At 46.2% G+C, this 24,123-nt stretch overlaps 1 protein-coding gene across 1 annotated transcript in view; it reads left to right on the top strand.

The window, feature by feature from the left end:
- The first annotated feature begins 1,529 nt into the window (after positions 1 to 1,529).
- LOC124616478 (homeobox protein orthopedia-like) overlaps positions 1,530 to 24,123 on the top strand; it is a 235,100-nt gene continuing 212,506 nt past the window's right edge. The window contains exons 1-2 of the mRNA XM_047144788.1: positions 1,530 to 1,541; positions 1,666 to 2,007. Coding sequence (XP_047000744.1) covers positions 1,530 to 1,541; positions 1,666 to 2,007 — 354 coding nt within the window. The remainder of the gene's footprint in view (positions 1,542 to 1,665; positions 2,008 to 24,123) is intronic.

Raw genomic sequence — 24,123 nt, 5'->3', positions numbered from 1 at the left:
TACTGTCGTTTTGGATCGCTATATGTAAGGGAATCAACGCCCCAAGGGGTGGGATGGTTTCATTGACACCCTTGTTTCCAAACCCTGAAGTCTTTTCGTGTCGATTCTTGGCGGCGATTTGTCATAAATCTGTTCTTCAGCCACTCATAAGACATGATTTCAACTCTGTGCGCTGCGGTTTGGGACCTCCATCGCAGAGGAGTCAAGAGAAGGGGTTAAATCTGGGTAAGAGGAGATGAGACGACCTTTCGATAGTGCGACACGTCCGCGGTGGTGTTGGGCAGGATTGTGTTGAAATTTGGTGCTAACGTTACATCACGGACCCACCTTCCACCTGACATGACCCTCCGAGCTGTGGCCTTCATTTCGCATGTGTCGACACCTTCTACATCTACATGTACATCCATACTCTGCGTGCCACCTGACGGTGTGTGGTGGAGGGTACTTTGAGTACCTCTATCGGTTATCCCTTCTATTCCAGTCTCGTATTGAAGCTGTAACGAACGTGCTGCTCTTCTTTGGATAAATGGGTAAGAGTCAAACTGCTCCACAGATTAAGTGTAAGCACCGAACTGTGAATGCAGCACGTTATGTTGACCTCAAGGAATTTTTCGTGCCTCCACGATATGGAGATTCTTCGTGCCTCCACAACAATGAACTATTTAATATAAAACTGCAAAGTGTTTGATTTCTGTTTTTTTATTACATCTGCGCCACAGAGACCAGAAAAGAGCTGTTGATTTTTTTTCTAACTATAGTCAAGAAAGCTGCTTCATCCTTTTAGCTTTATTCAGATGTGTTTACGCTCTTTCGTATCGCCATCAGTACCAAGAAGAGTGTCAACATACGAACAATGTAATGGGTGATTCGGCTGCCTCTGCTGTTGAGTTTGATGCAACCTGCAATGCCCTCAAACACCGCCAACCTCATATTATCTCCCTCGCCACAGACAAACCACTTAATACAATTAAATTTTGTAGTGGGATACATTAGAGGCCATAGTTTTCCAATTAGTCGAGAAAAATGTACAGAAGTGACCTTCAAACGCGTTTCATAAACCATGGCCTCCAGCTAAAACTTGTCCCACTAAATTCCCTACAAAACGAAGTCCTCATCATTTTTTTCTATAAGACCAACAGCCTGCACACAGCGGACGATAGGATATGAAAATTTTGTATGTTGTGGTTTTTGAAGGCGCCGCGGGCCGCATGTTGGGATTCAGACCTTGCTGTCTGAAGTGCAGCCGAGCCAAAGGGTGACGTCGCAGGTCGTTACGGCTTTGCGCCATAACAGAGGAGTGCTGTACGCACCTTTGAGCCAAATTTCCAATTTCTGCGTCGCAATGGGAGCCAACTATCGGGCTTCGGAAAAGTGACTCTTATAATTGTGCTACGTAGCGTAGATAGCGTCACTTTATCTACTTTGTATGGTTGTGTTGAGATGTTGATCATTTGCATATCCAAGCATGTTGTAAATTCCGTCCCAGTCTAACGTTTATTGCATGCTGCCTTTGTGGCGCTGCAGTTTTAATGGCCAGAAGTGTATACTTGTCAAGACCTACCAGAGGTGTGACGTGACCGTTTGTGCACGCCAGGTCCGAAGGAGGTGTGCGATGACGTGAAGCGGCACCAGCAGCCGCCCCCGCAACACCAACCGCCCCACCAGCCGCCGCAGCATCAGCCGCAGCACGACCTCAAGGAGGGAGGCGGCGGCGGCGGCGACCCGCGGCTGGGACCGCTGTGCGACCTGCCGCCCCCGCAGCCTCCACAGCCGCCACCCCCGCCGCCCCCGGGCCTGTCGCAGCCCGGGCAGGCGCCGCCCCCGGGCAGTGGCGCGCCCGCCGCCTCTGACGGCGACAAGCCCGCCAAACAGAAGCGCCACCGCACGCGCTTCACGCCGGCGCAGCTCAACGAGCTGGAGCGCTGCTTCTCCAAGACTCACTACCCCGACATCTTCATGCGCGAGGAGATCGCCATGCGCATCGGGCTCACCGAGTCCAGGGTGCAGGTACTGTCCAGCTACACGACCAATCAACCCGTTTTCAACTAGTGTAAACAGTTTTCTCACACATCTACCGGGTGGTTTTGATTAAAGCGCATCTACTCACAGAGGTCCAGTGTGGGTTGTGTTTATCGTATGACAGCGAAACTTGATAGATGTTCTAATGCGATAATGCAGAACCCATTTATGCTTGAAAAAATTAGTTCCAATTTTCGCCGCCAGGTGCCAATCCGGAGGTGTGTATGCAAGAAAGACATATAGAAATATTTCCATACATAATGAATTACGAACGAAACGTATACAGAAATGGTCAAACAAGTGGGAAAGGTATAATGTTGATTTTGTTATTAACTATCGCTTACATAATTTGTTCAGTAAGTACGCCGGAGACGTCGATGAGATGAAGGTACCAAATTTTTTTTTTTTTTTTTCAGTGTAAGTCGGTTCCGCTTTAACGCATTAGAATATCTACCAAGTTTCGCCTCCTTGCGATAGTTACAGCCTACACTGGACCTCCGTGAGTAGCTGCAATTTAATTATAACCATTTACTGCAACACCAGACGGTGGTACAGTATGGCAACAATTTATACTTGTCGCTGTTTTTTTTTCTTTAATAACTATTTTTATGCAACGGCTGCTGAAGGAGTGACCCACTGGGGATCAGGGATTTTTCAGTCAAATGCCAGGACAACGGCTTGTATAGCAAAGGTATGGGGATATTTGGAAGAGGATTTCCAGTTTGAGCGTTTGATTTACAGCCAAGGGAAACCACCCGGAAACCTTGGTCAGAACTGAGGAGTGGCAATTATTATTGATGTCCTTGCACAATATGATCGACTACTGGGTGTCAAGAACAGTATTCGGTATTTTAAGAGGTGGTAGTATGGACAAATCAATGAAAAGTGTCCAGTAAAGATGGGCTCAAACTATGAGCATTTTTTTCACTACAAAGGGTGTGCGTCATAGTAGCGAAGATGAAAAAGTTCTCATAGCTCATAAAGTATGCATGTTTACTGGACATTTTTGTCTTGTTTTGGTCCATACCACTGCCTCTCACGGTATGGAATACTTTTGTAACACCTTGCAGATGAATTTGTTTGTATATACACACAATGAAATCGATGATTTGCTCGACATATGCAGCGTACATGTGTGCAGGTGTTCGTCGCACATCCCAGAGCAAAAACTGTAGGCCTACATCGCTGACGTCCGTTTGTTGTAGAATTTTAGAATACATTTCGAGCTCGCATTATTGGTTGCGCGGGTAACGGCAAACCTAAAATATTTCTCTCTTCCAAGCCTACCGCTTTGTTATTGTGTAAACGTTGACATTTTGTTCGTTGTCAGTTGTCACCATTGCGAGTGTCAGCTATTATTATTTTTTAAAAGAAAGTAGAGTAACCATCATGATGAGCGACGTGAGGAAGCTTAGGTGTTGCTCAGAATGGAAAACGAACTATTGAACGAAAAAAGCTTAAAGATTTGGCTGATATTTTTTAAGAGTAAACGTGTGAAATGGAACCGCCCTGTCGGTCATGGTAATGTTAGCAAGAAAGGTGAACTTTTTTACTTTTAGGCCGTTTAACGCATGTCTTTATTTATAACTTTTCACCTTTTGCCATCATCAGATCAGAGCTCAGAGCTCTTGAAACAACGTTCAGTGTCAGTATTAATAAATCGTTTTCCTAAGCAAGCGCCAACTGCGGCAGTTGACAACTGACGCTCCGCTTAGACGTAGTTTTTATTAATACTGACACTGAAAATTGTTTCAAAAGTTTTAAGTTTTGATCTGATGACGGCAGTAGTCGAACCGACATTATAAATGGAGGAATATATTAAGTGACCTAAACGGTTTGATTTACAAAGTATCCACAACTATCACGGAGCGATTCAGGATATTTACTTCCCGTATTAATAGATCAAGGTGAAACTTTAATGCCATATAATGAAAGCTTTGACAGCGGCCAAGTATGTGGCGACAGTGGTAGTAGAGTTAGCAGTGTGAAACTTTTTACATTGATGGTGAAGAAGCAGTCAACACCGGGGCCTGTGTAGGTAGCACGGAAGTTGCAACATTTCGAAACAAAGACATAGAGGAGACAGCCTGCAAAAACAAAAGTGACCAAGAGTGAAAAACAAAAAAGAAAATGAAAAAGCGAGTAGTAGGGAGGATGAGAGGAGCCAAAAAGTCTCAGGCCTAGGGGGCCGTCTTCTGTAAATACCGCCCTGTTGTGAGGATATTTAGTCGATCGTTTAAAGTGACTCTTCAACGTTTTATCTTTCCTTTTGCCTCTGTTGCTGAAAATATTTAAGTTTCTGATACTATAGTGGTTAGTTAGTTGGTCACATACTTACACGTTCCATAGATCTTTTGAACGACTTATTTATTCAACTTATAGGGAGCAAGTCAGTTTACAGGATTTGTATACATGATAAGTAATATATTTTTCAGGCCTTTTCATGCCAAGACTCTTGAAAACAGTCAACTATATTTTAAGTAAAAATTCGTCTCTGAAGTAGAATGATTTCCCAGAACAAATTATTTTATACATTAACTGAATTCACACCTGCGAATACGGACGACCATCGACTGTATAATGAGCAGAACGCAGCATGTCATTCCCAATGGAGAGAAGTCTTCCGAAGTAAGAGTGATTTCAGGTGTGTCGCAGGAGAGTGTCGCAGGGCCGTTGCTATTCACAAAATATATATAAATGACCTTGCAACGAATTGACGCATGGTGCAGGGAATGGCAATTGAATCTCAATGTAGACAAGTGTAATGTGCTGTGCATTCATAGAAAGAAAGATCCTTTATCATGTAGCTACACTCCTGGAAATTGAAATAAGAACACCGTGAATTCATTGTCCCAGGAAGGGGAAACTTTATTGACATATTCCTGGGGTCAGATACATCACGTGATCACACTGACAGAACCACAGGCACATAGACACAGGCAACAGAGCATGCACAATGTCGGCACTAGTACAGTGTATATCCACCTTTCGCAGCAATGCAGGCTGCTATTCTCCCATGGAGACGATCGTAGAGATGCTGGATGTAGTCCTGTGGAACGGCTTGCCATGCCATTTCCACCTGGCGCCTCAGTTGGACCAGCGTTCGTGCTGGACGTGCAGACCGCGTGATACGACGCTTCATCCAGTCCCAAACATGCTCAATGGGGGACAGATCCGGAGATCTTGCCAGCCAGGGTAGTTGACTTACACCTTCTAGAGCACGTTGGGTGGCACGGGATACATGCGGACGTGCATTGTCCTGTTGGAACAGCAAGTTCCCTTGCCGGTCTAGGAATGGTAGAACGATGGGTTCGATGACGGTTTTGATGTACCGTGCACTATTCAGTGTCCCCTCGACGATCACCAGTGGTGTACGGCCAGTGTAGGAGATCGCTCCCCACACCATGATGCCGGGTGTTGGCCCTGTGTGCCTCGGTCGTATGCAGTCCTGATTGTGGCGCTCACCTGCACGGCGCCAAACACGCATACGACCATCATTGGCACCAAGGCAGAAGCGACTCTCATCGCTGAAGACGACACGTCTCCATTCGTCCCTCCATTCACGTCTGTCGCGACACCACTGGAGGCGGGCTGCACGATGTTGGGGCGTGAGCGGAAGACGGCCTAACGGTGTGCGGGACCGTAGCTCAGCTTCATGGAGACGGTTGCGAATGGTCCTCGCCGATACCCCAGGAGCAACAGTGTCCCTAATTTGCTGGGAAGTGGCGGTGCGGTCCCCTACGGCACTGCGTAGGATCCTACGGTCTTGGCGTGCATCCGTGCGTCGCTGCGGTCCGGTCCCAGGTCGACGGGCACGTGCACCTTCCGCCGACCACTGGCGACAACATCGATGTACTGTGGAGACCTCACGCCCCACGTGTTGAGCAATTCGGCGGTACGTCCACCCGGCCTCCCGCATGCCCACTATACGCCCTCGCTCAAAGTCCGTCAACTCCACATACGGTTCACGTCCACGCTGTCGCGGCATGCTACCAGTGTTAAAGACTGCGATGGAGCTCCGTATGCCACGGCAAACTGGCTGACACTGACGGCGGCGGTGCACAAATGCTGCGCAGCTAGCACCATTCGACGGCCAACATCGCGGTTCCTGGTGTGTCCGCTGTGCCGTGCGTGTGATCATTGCTTGTACAGCCCTCTCGTAGTGTCCGGAGCAACTATGGTGGGTCTGACACACCGGTGTCAATGTGTTCTATTTTCCATTTCCAGGAGTGTACAACGTAGCAGGTCAGCAACTGGAAGCAGTTAAATCCATAAATTACCTGGGAGTAGGCATTACGAGTGATCTAAAATGGAATGACCATATAAAATTAATCATCGGTAAAGCAGATGCCAGATTGAGACTCATTGGAAGAATCCTAAGGAAATGCAGTCCGAAAACAAAGGAAGTAGATTACAGTACACTCGTTCGCCCACTACTCCAATACTGCTCACCGGTGTGGGATCCGTACTAGATAGGGTTGGTAGAAGAGATAGAGAAGATCTAACGGAGAGCAGCGCGCTTCGTTACAGGATCATTTAGTAATCGCGAAAGCGTTACGGAGTTGATAGATAAACTCCAGTGGAAGACTCTGCAGGAGAGACGCTCAGTATCTCGGTACGGGCTTTTGTTGAATTTTCGAGAACATACCTTCACCGAGGTGTCAAGCAGTATATTGCTCCCTCCTACGTATATCTCGCGAAGAGACCATGAGGATAAAATGTGAGAGATTAGAGTCCACACAGAGGCATACCGACAATCTTTCTTTCCACGAAGAATACGAGACTGGAACAGAAAGGAGAAACGATAGAGGTACTCAGGGTACCCTCCGCCACACACTGTCAGGTGGCTTGTGGAGTATGGATGTAGATGTATATAAATGACGACAATGAAAGTTTGTGCTGGACTGGGAATCCAACCCAGATTTCCCGCTTATCACGAGCGGTCGCCTTATCACTTGCTATCACTTGACTAGCAGAGCACGATTCACGACCAGATCCAAACTTTCATATGGTCAACCATGTTTCTACAAACTGTTCTCGTACATCTGTTATGTATATTCCCGTAAGGGGAGACATTTCAGTTGAAAGTCGCTTGCACGGTGTTGGCTGATAAATACGGTACTGCAGTGTCTGTGTTATTCCGATTTACAAGCAAGGTTCCTTCGGATAGGCATGCATGTGCGAAGAAACCTTGCAGTGTAAATCAGAATAACACTGCAATATTGTATCGTATCTAAATTATTTTAGGTTAGATTCAAAACTTGCTTTGCTATGTGTCAGAGATCTCATGTTATGTTAAATCGCTCAAAAACTTTTGTTGATGCTTACTGAACTTCTTTCTGTGTCACTGCTAGCTTTAATAATGGCTTCAAATGGTTCAAATGGCTCTGAGCACTATGGGACTCAACTTCTGAGGTCATCAGTCCCCTAGAACTTAGAACTACTTAAACCTAACTAACCTAAGGACATCACACACATCCATGCCCGAGGCAGGATTCGAACCTGCGACCGTAGCGGTCGCGCGGTTCCAGACTGTAGCGCCTAGAACCGCTCGGGCACCCTGGCCGGCTTAATAATGGGTAATAAACATTTTTTTTTTTGTTCTTGTAGGTATGGACTTTATTAATCTTCTTAAATTGTGATGGATTACTGATGACGAATTTCGCAACTTACAATTAATACTTATTTTGTTAATGATGTGTTACTCCAGAAAAATATTTCACAATATGTGATCGAGAGTAAATGAGTAAAATTGTTAGGAAGTGGATTCGATTGTTTCCAAGACTAGCAATTGCACGAGGGTCGAAAGTAGCTGAACTTAATTGTTTGAGCAACTCAGTAATATGCTTCTACCAGTTCAAGTTTTCATCAATATGTATATCCAAAAATTTGCACATTCCACGCAGCTTACTGAATTCTGTTCAAGTATACGTCAGCTGTTGGTATGTCGCGTTTGTTGTACAAGTACTGAATATAGTGCGTTTTCTTAAAATTTAGAGAGAGTTCTTTTTCGGAGAACAGCTTAACAACTACTTGAGAGAAGATGAACTTCTTAGCCAATATCGCTTGAAAAGAATGTTTATTGTTGGTTACTATCTTCAGATCCCGACAAAAGTTTACTACATGTCTCATATACCACCTGTACAAGAACTTCTTCTAAAACATTACCAGGTATGTGAGGGACGAGATGAACGAAGCATCGGCAAGTCAAAGTTACAACCGCGATATACAGAGTATTCCCAAAGACTGGTTTCCTCGCACATTACTCTGCGCTTCACTGCAGCAAGGGCCCTGCATTTGGCGAATTACTCTGCATATTGTGGTTTTGGCCTTGACTTGCCGGTGCATCGCTTATCTCGTCCTTCAGACATCTGGCAGTGTTTTAGAAAGTGTACTTGTACGGCTGGTATAGGAGACGTGTAATACCTTTTACCTGGATCTGAAGATGGTAACTATGACTCACTGACTGACTCCATGACTCTACGGTCCTCTGAGGAACTTCACCTCCTCAGTCTTCAGCACGTCTGCCCCACTACCTCACTCCCACTGCTCTCAGGTCGGCTTCCACATCTTCCAACCACAATCTTCTTCGGGAGCCTTTCTTCTGTCATACACTGGACATGTCCTAACCATCTCAGCCTTCCGATTTTGATTAAGGTTACGAAATCAGGTTCTTTGTATAGAACCCTTATTTCTTGATTAGTCCTAATTCTCCGTATCTCCTTTTACAGGACCGAAAATCTTCCTCAGCATTTTCCTTTCCCATATATTTAGTTTCTTCCCCAAAGCCTCCGTCAGTACTCATGCCTCGCTGCCATACATAAGAACTGGTTCGATCACTGTTTTGTACAGTGTCAGCTTTAGTTTCCTACTTAGGTCCTTCTTTTAAGCATGGTATATAGTGCTCTATATGATCTGTCGGCAGCCTGAATTCGATTTGTTATATCTGCTTCCACTTTGTTTTCTGATGTTATTGCTGAACTTACAGAAAATAGTAAAAATAATAAATAAATCTCATGTGACACTGAGGCCTGGTGCAAGTTTTTCAATTGCGTGCCACTTCGACGATGTCCTTAGAACAGACTGCGCCCGTTTTTCTCCGGACGGTCTCGCATCAAGATATTAGGGGGCCCCAACGTTCTTTAACTTCGGTGATCGTGCGGGAACCGGTGTTACCAACGTGGCACGGCCGTCGGCACCGACACCAGCAATCAACAACAAAGGTTGTTTACAAGCGATCTTCGCTAAGAAGTACAAATTTTCTCAAGTGATTACTACAGATCGCCCCCTTAGTACTAAAGACGAGTAAACTAATCAACAGTTCTTTGAGAAACGTCATCAACGATTTCTTCTGTTGCTTTCTCTCTCGTGTGATTTAATACAACACTAGTCTCGTTTGCAAAACGTGCCAATGCCTCTCGATAAATGCTAAATGGAAGGTCAATCACATGTATCAGAAATGGGTGTCGGTGCATTATGGAACTCTGTACGGCATCATTCTTTAATTCTCCCCAGTCACTAAAATTTTCTCTCCTTCCAACATTGTCTGAATTACATTACTGGCCATTAAAATTGCTACACCAAGAGGAAATGCAGATGATAAACGGGTATTCATTGGAAAAATATATTATACTAGAACTCACACGTAATTACGTTTTCACGCAATTTGGGTGCATAGATCCTGAGAAATCAGTACCCAGAACAACCTCTGGCCGTAAGAACGGCCTTGATACGCCTGGCCATTGAGTCAGACAGAGCTTGGATGGCGTGTACAGGTACAGCTGCCCATGCAGCTTCAACACGATACCACATTTCATCAAGAGTAGTGACTGGCGTATTGTGACGAGCCAGTTACTCGGCCACCATTGACCAGACGTTTTCAGTTGGTGAGCGATCTGGAGAATGTGCTGGCCAGGGCAGCAGTCGAACATTTTCTGTATGCAGGAAGGCCCGTACAGGACCTACAACATGCGGTCGTGCATTATCCTGCTGAAATGTAGCGTTTCGCCGGGATCGAATGAAGGGTAGAGCCACGGGTCGTAACACATCTTAAATGTAATGTCCTCTGTTCAAAGTGCCGTCAATGCGAACAAGAGATGACCGAGACGTGTAACCAATGGCAACCCATACCGTCACGCCGGGTGATACGCCAGTATGGCGATGACGAGTACACGCGTACAATGTGCGTTCACCGCGATGTCGCCAAACACGGATGCGACCATCATGGTGCTGCAAACAGAACCTGGATTCATCCGAAAAAAATGATGTTTTGCCATTCGTGCACCCAGGCGCTCCTGTCTGTGATGCAGCGTCAAGGGTACCCGCAGCCATTGTCTCCGAGCTGATGCAAACGTCGTCGAACTGTTCGTGCAGATGGTTGTTGTCTTGCATACGTCCCCATCTGTTGACTCAGGGATCGAGACGTAGCTGCACGATCCGGTACAGCCGTGCGGATAAGATGCCTGTCATCTCGACTGCTAGTGATACGAGGCCGTTGGGATCCAGCACGGCGTTCCGTATTACCCTCCTGAACCCACCGATTCCATATTCTGCTAACAGTCATTGGATCTCGACCAACGCAAGCAGCAAAGTCGCGATACGATAAACCGCAATCGCGATAGGCTACACTCCGACCTTTATCAGAGTCGGAAACGTGATGGTACGTATTTCTCCTCCTTACACGAGGCATCACAACAACGTTTCACCAGGCAACGCCGGTCAACTGCTGTTTGTGTAAGAGAAATCGTTCGGAAACTTTCGTGGTGTCAGCACGTTGTAGGTGTCGCCACCGGCGCCAACCTTGTGTGAATGCTCTGAAAAGCTAATCATTTGCATATCACAGCATCTTCTGCCTGTCGGTTAAATTTCGCGTCTGTAGCACGTCATCTTCGTGGTGCAGCAATTATAATGGCCAGTAGTGTACTTGAAACAACTTTTGGCATTCCTTTTGTCAAAACTAAATCAAACCACCTGCGTAAAAGGCCATCAATTCCATAAAACTCAAGTTTTTTTTTTTTCTAAGAAAGTGAAATACGTATGTATATTGTCCCTGGGAAAGGAAACCCTATTCCGGAGTCTGTACTCGCCGACACCTCCGGCCGCTAACCGCGCCGGCGCGTCGGTGGGGAACCTGACAGCACTATGCGCGCCCGGTCGACACGCGCCTCGGACGTCCGGATAGAAATTTAATTTGCCAGAAGCTTGTACAGCGGCAGTGACGTCAACAGCCTTTCCTGCGGCCGAGGACTAACGACAGTTGCGCGGGCGGCAGGGCGGGCAGGGGCCGGCCGACATGAAAAGCTGTCTGTCACGGGCGGCCGCGAGCACGGCGCTCTCGACGGCAGCAAACAGCGCAACACAACGGTACACAACGCAACACAACACAACACAACAGGGCGCGACACGACGCGACACGACAGGCGGCGCCTCGGCGCGCTCCGGGCTGCGCGGCGCGGCCTGGGCGCGCGTTATTGATTCATGCGCCGCCGCCGCCGCCGCGGCTCCGGCCGGCTCGCCCGTGACGCGCGCTCCGCCAGCGGGCGGCCGGGCGCCTACCGTCCGCCGGCCGCACTGCGCCGCGCAAAGCGCGCTGCAAATCGCCCGTGTCGAGAGCGCCGCCCTCATTAAAACTCGCCTTTTAATTAAAACTTTACAGATCGCCTGCGCCCGCGGCCGGCCAGATCGATCCTGGCGCCGCCTACGAGTCCTCTGGACGCCTGCCGCACCGTTACGCGGCCTCAAAGGCGCACTCACATTGCGATCGCGGCAGCGGTGACCCACGCTCGCTTTCGTGCTTGTCAGATAGCCGTGCCACCGCCGCACTGAAACGTCCAGCACACAAGCTATCGACACAGAACAGAACTGTGCAATATACGAGGGCTGCCGGCACGGTAGCACAGCGTGTTCGGTGAGAGGGTCATGTGCCCTCTGTAATAAAAAATATGAGTTAACAGAGGGACAACGAACTTAAATGGCTGTCTTACGATGCCTGCCCCGAGCAGATGCAAAGAACTAAAGCGAAAAAAATGAAAATAAAAAAAAGAAAAGGAAGGACGTAGTCCATAAACGGCGTCGGAGAAGAAAATAACACAAAAATCGCACAAATGTGCGACATAAACAAAGTTATGAACGTCTGCAGGCTTTCGTGGCCGTTATCACCGAAGTTAAAATCTTCTGAGTTATTAGGCCGCGTCATGTTTCTTCTAAAATGATCGACGTTTCGACCCCTCTGCTGGGATCTTCCTCAAAGACTTCTGGTGTCCACTATTGCTAGAACACTGTCAGAGACGAGTGTCGCGTCATCTTATAAAGGGGGTGTTGTGTACATAGTTCCGCGTAGTCGTCGCGTACACAACTTTCCCACTAGAGCGCGCCCCGCTAAGCACAACAGCGCAGGCGCAGCGCTCGTTCGTCTCCGCACTACGAGATGGCGCTGTCAAATTCTGCTTCCGCCGATCCGCGTATTAATATGTCACGCAGCCAATGAGATTACTGCTAACGTAGAACCTTTTCTCCTCGCGGATCACACTCACGCAGTGATACCTGAACGCACGAGGTATTATAACGAGTGTACAGACCTCCGATTAGTGAGTCTGCATTTGTCTGTACAAGTCTAAAGTCAAGTTTCAGCCTGCGCCTAATAAGATTGTCATATTCCTGTACATAGCCATGAAGAGAAATGACTAGACGTTTTGTCACGTATCAGAGATATGTGAGAATAAGATTAACGTACCAAGACCAAAGGAACTATAGATTGTCAATTGTAAACAGCATCCAGACTCAAGTTACGTAGTATCTATGATTTTTATTATTTTAATAAATGTGTGTGAAAATTAATCAAGTTCTGTTTAAAGTTGGTCACCGTCAATCTGCTACTCTAAGCGTGCAAGTGGCATTTCTATCGTCTGACCTAACGGCAGAAGGTAAACACGCCACGATAAGACCACGAGACATATTGCTGACACTCGCCTACTTCGTTAAAGCGACAAGTCAAATAATCTGATGGTGTGTGTACCGAAGGTCTTACAGTACGCACACAACAGGGGGAGTTTTCACGGGTTCGTGTTGGAGAAGTGATAGTATTGTTTAAAATTCATATGGCTACCATTGGTGGGCCATAGTCATTGGATAATATTCCTGCTCTGATAAACAAAGTTGATAGGCATGTTTCTATACCAGAAAGATGATATCTATTCAAATATTACGCCAGTCACATAAGGGCGGCACTAGTACGGCCATATTGTAGATGCAAATCAGGTTTAAGTGGCTCAAATGGCTCTGAGCACTATGGGACTCAACTTCTGAGGTTATCAGTCCCCTAGAACTTAGAACTACTTAAACCTAACTAACCTAAGGACAACACACACATCCATGCCCGAGGCAGGATTCGAACCTGCGACCGTAGAGGTCTCGCGGTTCCAGACTGTAGCGCCTAGAACCGTACGGCCACTCCGGCCGGCACTCAGGTTTACTTTAAATGCACTCTGTAATGGTCGTGAACGTTAGTTACCTTTGAGACTGGACGTAATGAGTCGACGTTAGCCAAGAATGCCTTTCAGGCAACAGAGACGCCGTTATCAGCACCTCACTATGTTTCAACGAGGCCGTTTATTAGGGCTACGAGAAGCTGTTCCTTCTGCGACACTGACTTGACAGAAAATCCTAAGAAATTTTGGTCTTATGCCTAAGCGGTAGGTGGATCAAAACAAAATGTCCAGACACTCTGTGACCAAAATGGTACTGAAACAGAGGATGACAGACTAAAGGCTGAAATACTAAATATCGTTTACCAAAGCTGTTTCACAGAGGAAGACTGCATGGTAATTCCTTCTCTAGATTGTCGCACAGATGACAAAATGGTAGATATCGAAATAGACGACAGAGGGATAGAGAAACAATTAAAATCACTCAAAAGAGGAAAGGCCGCTGGACCTGATGGGATACCAGTTCGATTTTACACAGAGTACGCGGAGGAACTTGACCCCCTTCTTGCAGCGGTGTACCGTAGGTAAAGCGTAGCGTTCCAAAGAATTGGAAAAGGGCACAGGTCATCCCCGTTTTCAAGAAGGGACGTCGAATAGATGTGCAGAACTATAGACCTATATCTCTTAACGTCGATCAGTTGCAGAATTTTGGAACACGTATTATGTTCGAGTATAACGACTTTTCTGGAGACTAGAAATCTACTCTGTAGGAATCAGCATGAGTTTCGAAAAAGACGATCGTGTGAAATCCAGCTCACGCTATTCGTCCACGAGACTCGACAGGGCCATAGACACAGGTTCCCAGGTAGATGCCGTGTTTCTTGACTTCCGCAAGGCGTTCGACACAGTTCCCCACAGTCGTTTAATGAACAAAGTAAGAGCATATGGACTATCAGACCAATTGTTTGATTGGATTGAAGAGTTCTTAGATGACAGAACGCAGCATGTCACTCTCAATGGAGAGAAGTCTTCCGAAGTAAGAGTGATTTCAGGTGTGCGGCAGGGGAGTGTCGTAGGACCGTTGCTATTCACAATATACATAAAAGACCTTGTGGATGACATCGGAAGTTCACTGAGGCTATTTGCGGATGATGCTGTGGTATATCGAGAGGTTGTAACAATCGAAAATTCTACAGAAATGCAAGAGGATCTGCAACAAATTGACGCATAGTGCAGCGAATGGCAATTGAATCTCAATGTAGACAAGTGTAATGTGCTGCGAATACATAGAAAGAAAGATCCTTTATCACAATATAGCAGGTCAGCAACTGGAAGCAGTTAATTCCATAAATTATCTGGGAGTAGGCATTAGCAGTGATTTAAAATGGAATGATCATATAAAGTTGATCGTCGTAAAGCAGATGCCAGACTGAGATTCATTGGAAGAATCCTAAGTTAATGCAATCCGAAAACAAAGGAAGTAGGTTACAATACACTTGTTTGCCCACTGCTTGAATATTGCTCACCAGTGTGGGATCCGTACCAGATAGGGTTGATAGAAGAGATAGAGAAGATCCAACGGAGAGCAGCGCGCTTCGTTACAGGATCATTTAGTAAGGCGAAAGCTTTACGGCGATGATAGATAAACTCCAGTGGAAGACTCTGCAGGAGAGACGCTCAGTAGCTCGGTACGGGCTTTTGTTGAAGTTTCGAGAACATACCTTTACCGAGGAGTCATGCAGTATATTGCTCCCTCCTACGTATATCTCGCGAAGAGACCATGAGGATAAAATCAGAGACATTAGAGCCCACACAGAGGCATACCGACAATCTTTCTTTCCACGAACAATACGAGACTGGAATAGAAGGTAGAACCGATAGAGATACTCAAAGTACCCTCCACCACACACCGTCAGGTGGCTTGTGGAGTATGGATGTAGATGTAGATGTAGAAGACTTGGTAGGAATGTAGCCACTATACATCATAGCTGGAAACGATGATCACAAGAATGTATGGTCGCAAAACACTGGGGTCCGGATAGCCGTGTGGCACAACCGAGAGGGAAGACCACAGCATTCGGCGTATGCCTTTGGTGCATCTTTTGCATCTGCATCAGCAATTTGAGCAGCAGTTGGCACCACAACGACACAACAAACTGTTACAAAACTGTTACTTCGAGGACATCTCCGAGCCAGATGCCCTCTGGCGTGCATTCGACAGGCCTCAGAGCACCACCATTTGCGACATCTGTGGCGTCAAGCGAGAGTTCATCGGATGTCCGGGTGGAGATCTGTTGTGTTTTCTGATGAAAGCTGGTTCTGCCTCGGTGCCAGTGATTGCCGTGTGTTGGTTAGAAGGAGGACAGTTAACGGCCTGCAACCAACGTGTCTGCTTGGTCGACACACTGGAAGTACACCTGGAGTTATAGTCTCGGCTACAGTTTCGTATACGTCAGAAGCACTCTCATGGTTATCCCACGAAACCGACCACAAATTTGTACGTCAATCTGGTGATTCGATCTGTTGAGCTGCCACTCATGAACAGAATTCCAGGAGGTGTTTTCCAGCAGGATAACGTTCGCCCACATACTGCTGCTGTTGCTCAACATGCTCTATAGAGTGTCGACATGTTGCCTTGGCCTGCTCGATTACCTGATATTTCTCCAATTGAGCACATGTGAGCCTTCATTGGACAAGAGTTCCAGTGTCATCCACAAAGAGCAATAACCGACCATGTACTGACTGACCAAGTGCAATGGGCATGGAACTCCTTCCTACAGACTCACATTTGGCATTCTTACAACACAATGCATACACGTTTGCATGCTTACACTCAACATTACGGCGGTTTCGCCGCTTATTAATGTACCAGCATTTCACATTTTCAAAGGCCTACCTAACGCTTAATTAGCCTGTGATTTTCCAATGATGATCACTTAAATATGTTACCCCGTACAAATGTTTTCCCAAAGTTGCATTATTCTACATTAGTTATCCTTCGGTGTTGCTATTCTTTATGTCAGTGTATTTGAAATTACCATCTCGAAAAAATCAAGTTGCGACTATGAAACGTCGTAGTGGTGTTAACCTTTCTCTGCAAATACAAGCGCCCCCCCCCCCCCCCCCACCCCCTTATTGCCGGATAGCTGCTTCAGTGAATCGTAGAGGCTATATCGCTGTAAATGATGCGTTTTAGACAGGTACGTGTCGAGTAAAACTGTGAGGGACGGGAAAAACCCACCGTGGTACAACAACAAAGTTAGGACACTACTGCGTAAGCAAAGAGAGCTTCACTCCAAGTTTAAACGCAGCCAAAACCTCTCAGACAAACAGAAGCTAAACGATGTCAAAGTTAGCGTAAGGAGGGCTATGCGTGAAGCGTTCAATGAATTCGAAAGTAAAATTCTATGTACCGACTTGACAGAAAATCCTAGGAAGTTCTGGTCTTACGTTAAATCAGTAAGTGGCTCGAAACAGCATATCCAGACACTACGGGATGATGATGGCATTGAAACAGAGGATGACACGCGCAAAGCTGAAATACTAAACACCTTTTTCCAAAGCTGTTTCACAAAGGAAGACCGCACTGCAGTTCCTTCTCTAAATCCTCGCACAAACGAAAAAATGGCTGACATCGAAATAAGTGTCCAAGGAATAGAAAAGCAACTGGAATCACTCAATAGAGGAAAGTCCATTGGACCTGACGGGATACCAATTCGATTCTACACAGAGTACGCGAAAGAACTTGCCCCCCTTCTAACAGCCGTGTACCGCAAGTCTCTAGAGGAACGGAGGGTTCCAAATGATTGGAAAAGAGCACAGGTAGTCCCAGTCTTCAAGAAGGGTCGTCGAGCAGATGCGCAAAACTATAGACCTATATCTCTGACGTCGATCTGTTGTAGAATTTTAGAACATGTTTTTTGCTCGAGTATCATGTCGTTTTTGGAAATCCAGAATCTACTATGTAGGAATCAACATGGATTCCGGAAACAGCGATCGTGTGAGACCCAACTCGCTTTATTTGTTCATTAGACCCAGAAAATATTAGATACAGGCTCCCAGGTAGATGCTATTTTTCTTGACTTCCGGAAGGCGTTCGATACAGTTCCTCACTGTCGCCTGATAAACAAAGTAAGAGCCTACGGAATATCAGACCAGCTGTGTGGCTGGATTGAAGAGTTTTTAGCAAACAGAACACAGCATGTTGTTATCAATGGAGAGACGTCTACAGACGTTAAAGTAACCTCTGGCGTGCCACAGGGGAGTGTTATGGGACCATTGCTTTTCACAATATATATAAATGACCTAGTAGATAGTGTCGGAAGTTCCATGCGGCTTTTCGCGGATGATGCTGTAGTATACAGAGAAGTTGCAGCATTAGAAAATTGTAGCGAAATGCAGGAAGATCTGCAGCGGATAGGCACTTGGTGCAGGGAGTGGCAGCTGACCCTTAACATAGACAAATGTAATGTATTACGAATACATAGAAAGAAGGATCCTTTATTGTATGATTATATGATAGCGGAACAAACACTGGTAGCAGTTATTTCTGTAAAATATCTGGGAGTATGCGTGCGGAACGATTTGAAGTGGAATGATCATATAAAATTAATTGTTGGTAAGGCGGGTACTAGGTTGAGATTCATTGGGAGAGTGCTTAGAAAATGTAGTCCATCAACAAAGGAGGTGGCTTACAAAACACTCGTTCGACCTATACTTGAGTATTGCTCATCAGTGTGGGATCCGTACCATATCGGTTTGACGGAGGAGATAGAGAAGATCCAAAGAAGAGCGGCGCGTTTCGTCACAGGGTTATTTGGTAACCGTGATAGCGTTACGGAGATGTTTAATAAACTCAAGTGGCAGACTCTGCAAGAGAGGCGCTCTGCATCGAGGTGTAGCTTGCTCGCCAGGTTCCGAGAGAGTGCGTTTCTGGATGAGGTATCGAATATATTGCTTCCCCCTACTTATACCTCCCGAGGAGATCACGAATGTAAAATTAGAGAGATTAGAGCGCGCACGGAGGCTTTCAGACAGTCGTTCTTCCCGCGAACCATACGCGACTGGAACAGGAAAGGGAGGTAATGACAGTGGCACGTAAAGTGCCCTCCACCACACACCGTTGGGTGGCTTGCGGAGTATAAATGTAGATGTAGATGTAGAACCATGTAGGAAAATACTCTACTCTTTGTATGATATCATCACCCTAGCGAAGATGCTAGCCACAGATGGCGAATTCCATTGAGATAAACGATTCTGACAAAGGGCAGGTTATTATTACGCAGGCCTTGTGAAGGAGTGTCTCGTAAACGGAGAAACTGGTCGGTGTTCATGTGCTATTGTCATGAGCATCTACGGAAACATGTATAGCGACAGTGAAATAACCACTAGGCGCTAAATGGTTGGAAGTCCACGACTATTAACAGAATTTGGGGTTCGGAGGCTTGTCTGCTCTGAAAAGTAGTATAGATGTTGATCTGTAGCATCTCTGCCGAAAGAACACTGTGCTGGTGCACGCGCTAGTGTTTCGAAGCACACTATTCATCGTACATTGCTGAACATGGAACCCCGCTTAACTTTGTCGTGTTCTATTGAGAGCTTGCACGCATTTAAAGGCGCATTCAAGAAGTCTTACCCTCGTCTGAAATAATTACTCGCTCCCCGCCGGATACGGCTGCTGACACTCGTTTAAGACTTGCAGTGTCACGTACTGTGACGTACGTGCCACATCCTGTCCCGCGGGCGTCGGGGTGTGTCCGCATGTGACCCCAAAGCTCATTTCCTGACTATATAGAAAGCACTTCTGGTTTTGATGCAGCAGAACAGTTCTTCCTGTTCCGAATAGACAAATGGTTCAAATGGATCTAAGCACTATGTGACTTAACATCTGAGGTCATAAGTCCCCTAGAATTAGAACTACTTAAACCTAACTAAACTAAGGACATCACACACATCCATGCCCGAGGCAGGATTCGAACCTGCGACCGTAGCAGCAGCGCGGTTCCGGACTGAAGGGCCTAGACCGCTCCTCCACAGCGGCCGGCTCGAATAGATAAAGGTGATGAAAAGTACTGCAATGAACCCTTTATTTATCAGTAATCGAGACTGCGCTTCCATTTTTTTCGAGTTGCGTAAAGTCTCTCAGAGTTTGCAACTTCATGCTCCATTGAGATATCGCAAGGCTTTGGCGAGGATTTCGAGTCACAGAAAATGTACATCGTAAATCGGTATCATATCGACCAACAGCTGTCAATCAACAACTGGATCAACATCTGACTCAGAGTGCACGGCAGTATCTACGACCTACGCAATACAGTTGCCCGTAGAGCTTATATCTGACCCAGGAGAAGCAGTCCACGAAAGACGTACGTCGGTGACACACAGCACTTTTGCTCCAGAAATCCTACAGCGTATTCACGACAGTGCAGAGGTGGACCCTTTGTTTATAGACTCATCAGCAAAATAAACCAAAAATAGAGAGTGGAATGCGCTATTTAGTTTGCGGAATAAACAAGAGCATTTTTTTCATTGAGGGTCCTGATATGGCTCACACTTAGATTTATAGTTAGCAACGAGATGGGTTGTGTTTTTTTCGACTTGTGACAACCTGCTTTAATACCACAGGGCGGCTGCTAAAGTAGATACGTTTGCACGGGACATCTTTTCAGAATTCAGACCGATGGAATTTCTTGACAGCATTTAATTCTAAATGGAAATTAACGACATATAGAGAAGTCATTTCATATAAGCGCTATGAGAGTGTGATAGGACCATTATGAGCTGACAGTGTTTGTTGCAAACTCAGGCGTATTGCAGACCACTGTGTTACCTATGAGAGAGTTTTATTCGATAAAACTTGTAATACAATCCCGTTAACCTTTGTGAAAGAACAAATTGGTGGAACAAGACAACTAATTCTTAAGGTATAAATGTAATGTAGAATACTTGGGTGGATCGAGTAACTAAGAAAAAGGTACTGCAGCGAACTAACGAGAATAAATATATATACTGAGAGGTGAAAAGGCTCGCAGAGAGTAGACTAGCACGGAGATCTGCATCAAATGAAACTTCGGACGGAAGAATTGAGGGATCGTTCTACGTATTTAACCGGAAAGTGAAGGAAAGGTTTTGGTGTGACTTTTGTGAGCATAAGACATTACGATAACGCATGGAGTAACGTATCTTGAGTGTCTCAAGGTGTTCAAGTTTATATTACTGTTAATGACTCTTTCATAAGAGAACCATAATGATATTTATATGGTTGACTGAGACTCACAATGGCTTCTTTACAGTTTTTAAGAGCTCTAATATACGACTTACTTAAAGATGGTGAAAACACTGTTGCTGTTGATTCATCGGTCAGAGAGAGGAAGCTGCGCTGGGCTGCCTTGTTGGTGCTAATCGAAAGGAGTGGACTGTGTTGTCTGCCAAGATGGTTCAAATGGCTCTGAGCACTATGGGACTTAACTACTGAGGTCATCAGTCCCCTAGAACGTAGAACTACTTAAACCTAACTAACCTAAGGACATCACACACATCCATGCCCGAGGCAGGATTCGAACCTGCGACCGTAGCGGTCACGCGGTTCCAGACTGTAGCGCCTATAACCGCACGGCCACTCCGGCCGGCCTGTCTGCCAAGATGTAAGCCTATCCTTGTTGTGTCTAGACAAGACAGCCTAGACACAATGAGAGGAAGCCGAAAGGCACGCGCTAAGCTAAAGCAGATGGCGTGAGGTCTGAAACAGGATACGTAATGAATGCTATAAAGAAAAGTACGTAGCTTCTGGAATACTTAACTTTAATCCATCCTTTTGGTACATCTGGAGATTGTGGCGATACAAGTGAGACTCTTTAGATACATGCAATGTTGCTAATGGCGCCTTGCTAGGTCGTAGCCATTGACTTAGCTGAAGGTTATTCTAACTATCTGCTCGGCAAAGGAGCGAGGCTTCGTCAGTGTAGTCGCTAGCTACGTCGTCCGTACAACTGGGGCGAGTGCTATTCCGTATCTCGAGACCTGCCTTGTGGTGGCGCTCGGTCTGCGATCACACAGTGGCGACACGCGGGTCCGACATGTACTAATGGACCGCGGCCGATTTAAAACTACCACCTAGCAAGTGTGGTGTCTGGCGGTGACACCACAATCCTTCCGATCCATATTCAGTGGTAGGTCATAGACCTATTTCAAAGAACAGGGATGTTTCCGTAAGGGTGGCTGTGGTTATGCAAAGAATGAACAATGAAATACCGCAAATATTTGATTAAAGCCGAAGTCCGTCGTACTGCTATGGGAAATGTGGGCACATTCAAATACCAAACACAGTTGCCAAGCACAGACCAAACCCGCAGTGCAGTAACAAGGGGTTGGATGAAACGTATGTTGCAAGCATGTAAGCTGAATACTACACTGGCCCTTTGTGACTGTAGAGGCTTTATCCCGATGCAGAGACCAGGGGACCACGCCACGTGATATGACGTCGAGGAATTCAGAGTGTCTCCTGCCCAATGTTGCGCCCTCGCTGCCTTCTGAGTGTATGTGGTACCGCCAGTTGTGGAGGCACTGAATATTCCCACTCTCTGAATGCTGGCTGCAGGAGGAGAATCCGTGAAACACTTCAGGCCAATGCCAGTGTTCTGTTTTTAAAAAGCTATAGCAGACTTCTTACCTCATCCTTGCCGAGTATAGTTTGTGCTTCGTCTAATAACGTCAATGCCAACGCTACGTTAAGCATACAATGACGTGACCAAATTCATGGGATAGCGATATGCACATACATAGATGGCGATAGTATCGCGTGCACAAGGTATAAAAGGGCAGCGCGTTGGCCGAACTGTTATTTGTAGTCAGGCGACTCATGTGAAAAGGTTTTCGATGCGATTATGGCCGAACGACGGCAATTAACAACTTCCTATGTGGAATGGTAATTGGAGTTAGACGCATGCGACATTCTATTTCGTAAATCGTAAGGGAACTCAGTATTTTGAGATGCACAATGTCAAGAGTGTGGCGAGAGTAACAAATTTTGAGGCATTACCTCTCACCACCGACGCCCTTGACTTAACGACCGGTAGCAGTGGCATTTGCGTAGAGCTGTCAGTGCTAAGACACAAGCAACACTGCGTCAAATAACAGCAGAAATCAATGTGGGACCTACGACGAACGCATCTGTTAGGATAATGCGGTGAAATTTGGCGTTAATGGGCTACGGCAGCAGACGACCGCTGCGAGTGCCTTTGTTAACAGCACGACATCGCCTGCAGCGCATCTTCTGGGTTCGTGACCATCTCAGACGTCCGCCCCCGGTAGCTGAGTGGTCAGCGCGACGGACTGTCAATCCTAAGGGCCCGGGTTCGATTCCCGGCTTGGTCGGAGATTTTCTCCGCTCAGGGACTGGGTGTTGTCCTCATCATCATCATTTCATCCCCATCGACGCGCAAGTCGCCGAAGTGGCGTCAAATCGAAAGACTTGCACCAGGCGAACGGTCTACCTGACGGTAGGCCCTCATCACACAACATTATTTATGCCGTATCAGATGATTGGAAAACTGTGGCCTGATCAGATGAGTCCCGATTTCAGTTGGTAAGAGCTGATGGTAGGGTTCGAGTATGGCACAGACTCCACGAAGCCATGGACCCAAATTGTCGACAAGGTACTGTGCAAGCTGCTGGTGGCTCCATAATGGTGTGGTCTATGTTTACGTGATATGGACTGAGTTCCCTGGTCCAAGTGAATCGACCATTGAGAGAAAATGGTTGCATTCAGCTACTCGCAGACCAACAATATGGGAATTGTGAGTCCGCCTTGATGCAAAATACTTTTTATTATTTACTTACTTATTTATTCCCCAAACAGTACAAATGAAATAATGTTTTACAGCCTTTGTATAACTATGCTATTTTCGTCACATTTTAGATTTTAAGGACCCACTGATGACGGTGATATTTGTCGCTGAGACTAGTTTGGGGAATAAATAAGTAAATAGACAAGAAAAAGTGTTTTGCATCAAGGCGGCCCCCATATTGTTATTTATCTGCGCAAACGAGAACCAGATGCAAGAGTTCCAAGATAAAGTTATTGTACTTGGAAATCCTTTGCAGCTACTCATGGGCTTCATATTTTCAAAAAACGATGGAAGTTTAATGATGACCATGCGCCGTGTCAGAACATTCTGAGCAGGTCGAGCGAATGTTCTGACCACCTGGACCCCCCGACGTGAATCCCATCGAAAATTTATAGGACATAATCGAGATGTTAGTTCCTGCACGAGATCCTGCACCGGCAACACTTTCGCAATTATGGACGCGTATAGAGACAGCATGGGGCAGTATTTCTGCAGTGGACTTCAAACGACTTGTTGAGTCCATGGTAAGCCGAGTTACTGCACTACACAACACAAAAGCAGGTCAAGCACAATATTAGGAGGTATCTCATGACTTTTGTCACCTCAGTTTTCCTTCAGTGATGTTGTTATTGTAATGTGCTCCGAGGCAGACTACAGCTGTCCACTCTAATGGAAATTCAAGTGTTATGTGTGTATTTCAGCAGTCTGGGTCGGAAAGAGTTGGCAAATATGGCGGCGCAGTTTGAGGAATGCGCTACCCGCGCCTGTGCCCTCATTGGGTGCGTTGCATACCACAAAACGCAATCGCGTGCCTGCGCTCCCTGGGAGCAGAACAT

The sequence above is a fragment of the Schistocerca americana genome, chromosome 5 (genome assembly GCF_021461395.2).
Source record: "Schistocerca americana isolate TAMUIC-IGC-003095 chromosome 5, iqSchAmer2.1, whole genome shotgun sequence".
Lineage (NCBI taxonomy): Eukaryota > Metazoa > Arthropoda > Insecta > Orthoptera > Acrididae > Schistocerca > Schistocerca americana.
Note: the sequence above shows the minus strand (reverse complement) of the source record. Positions and strands in the feature narration are given on the sequence as shown.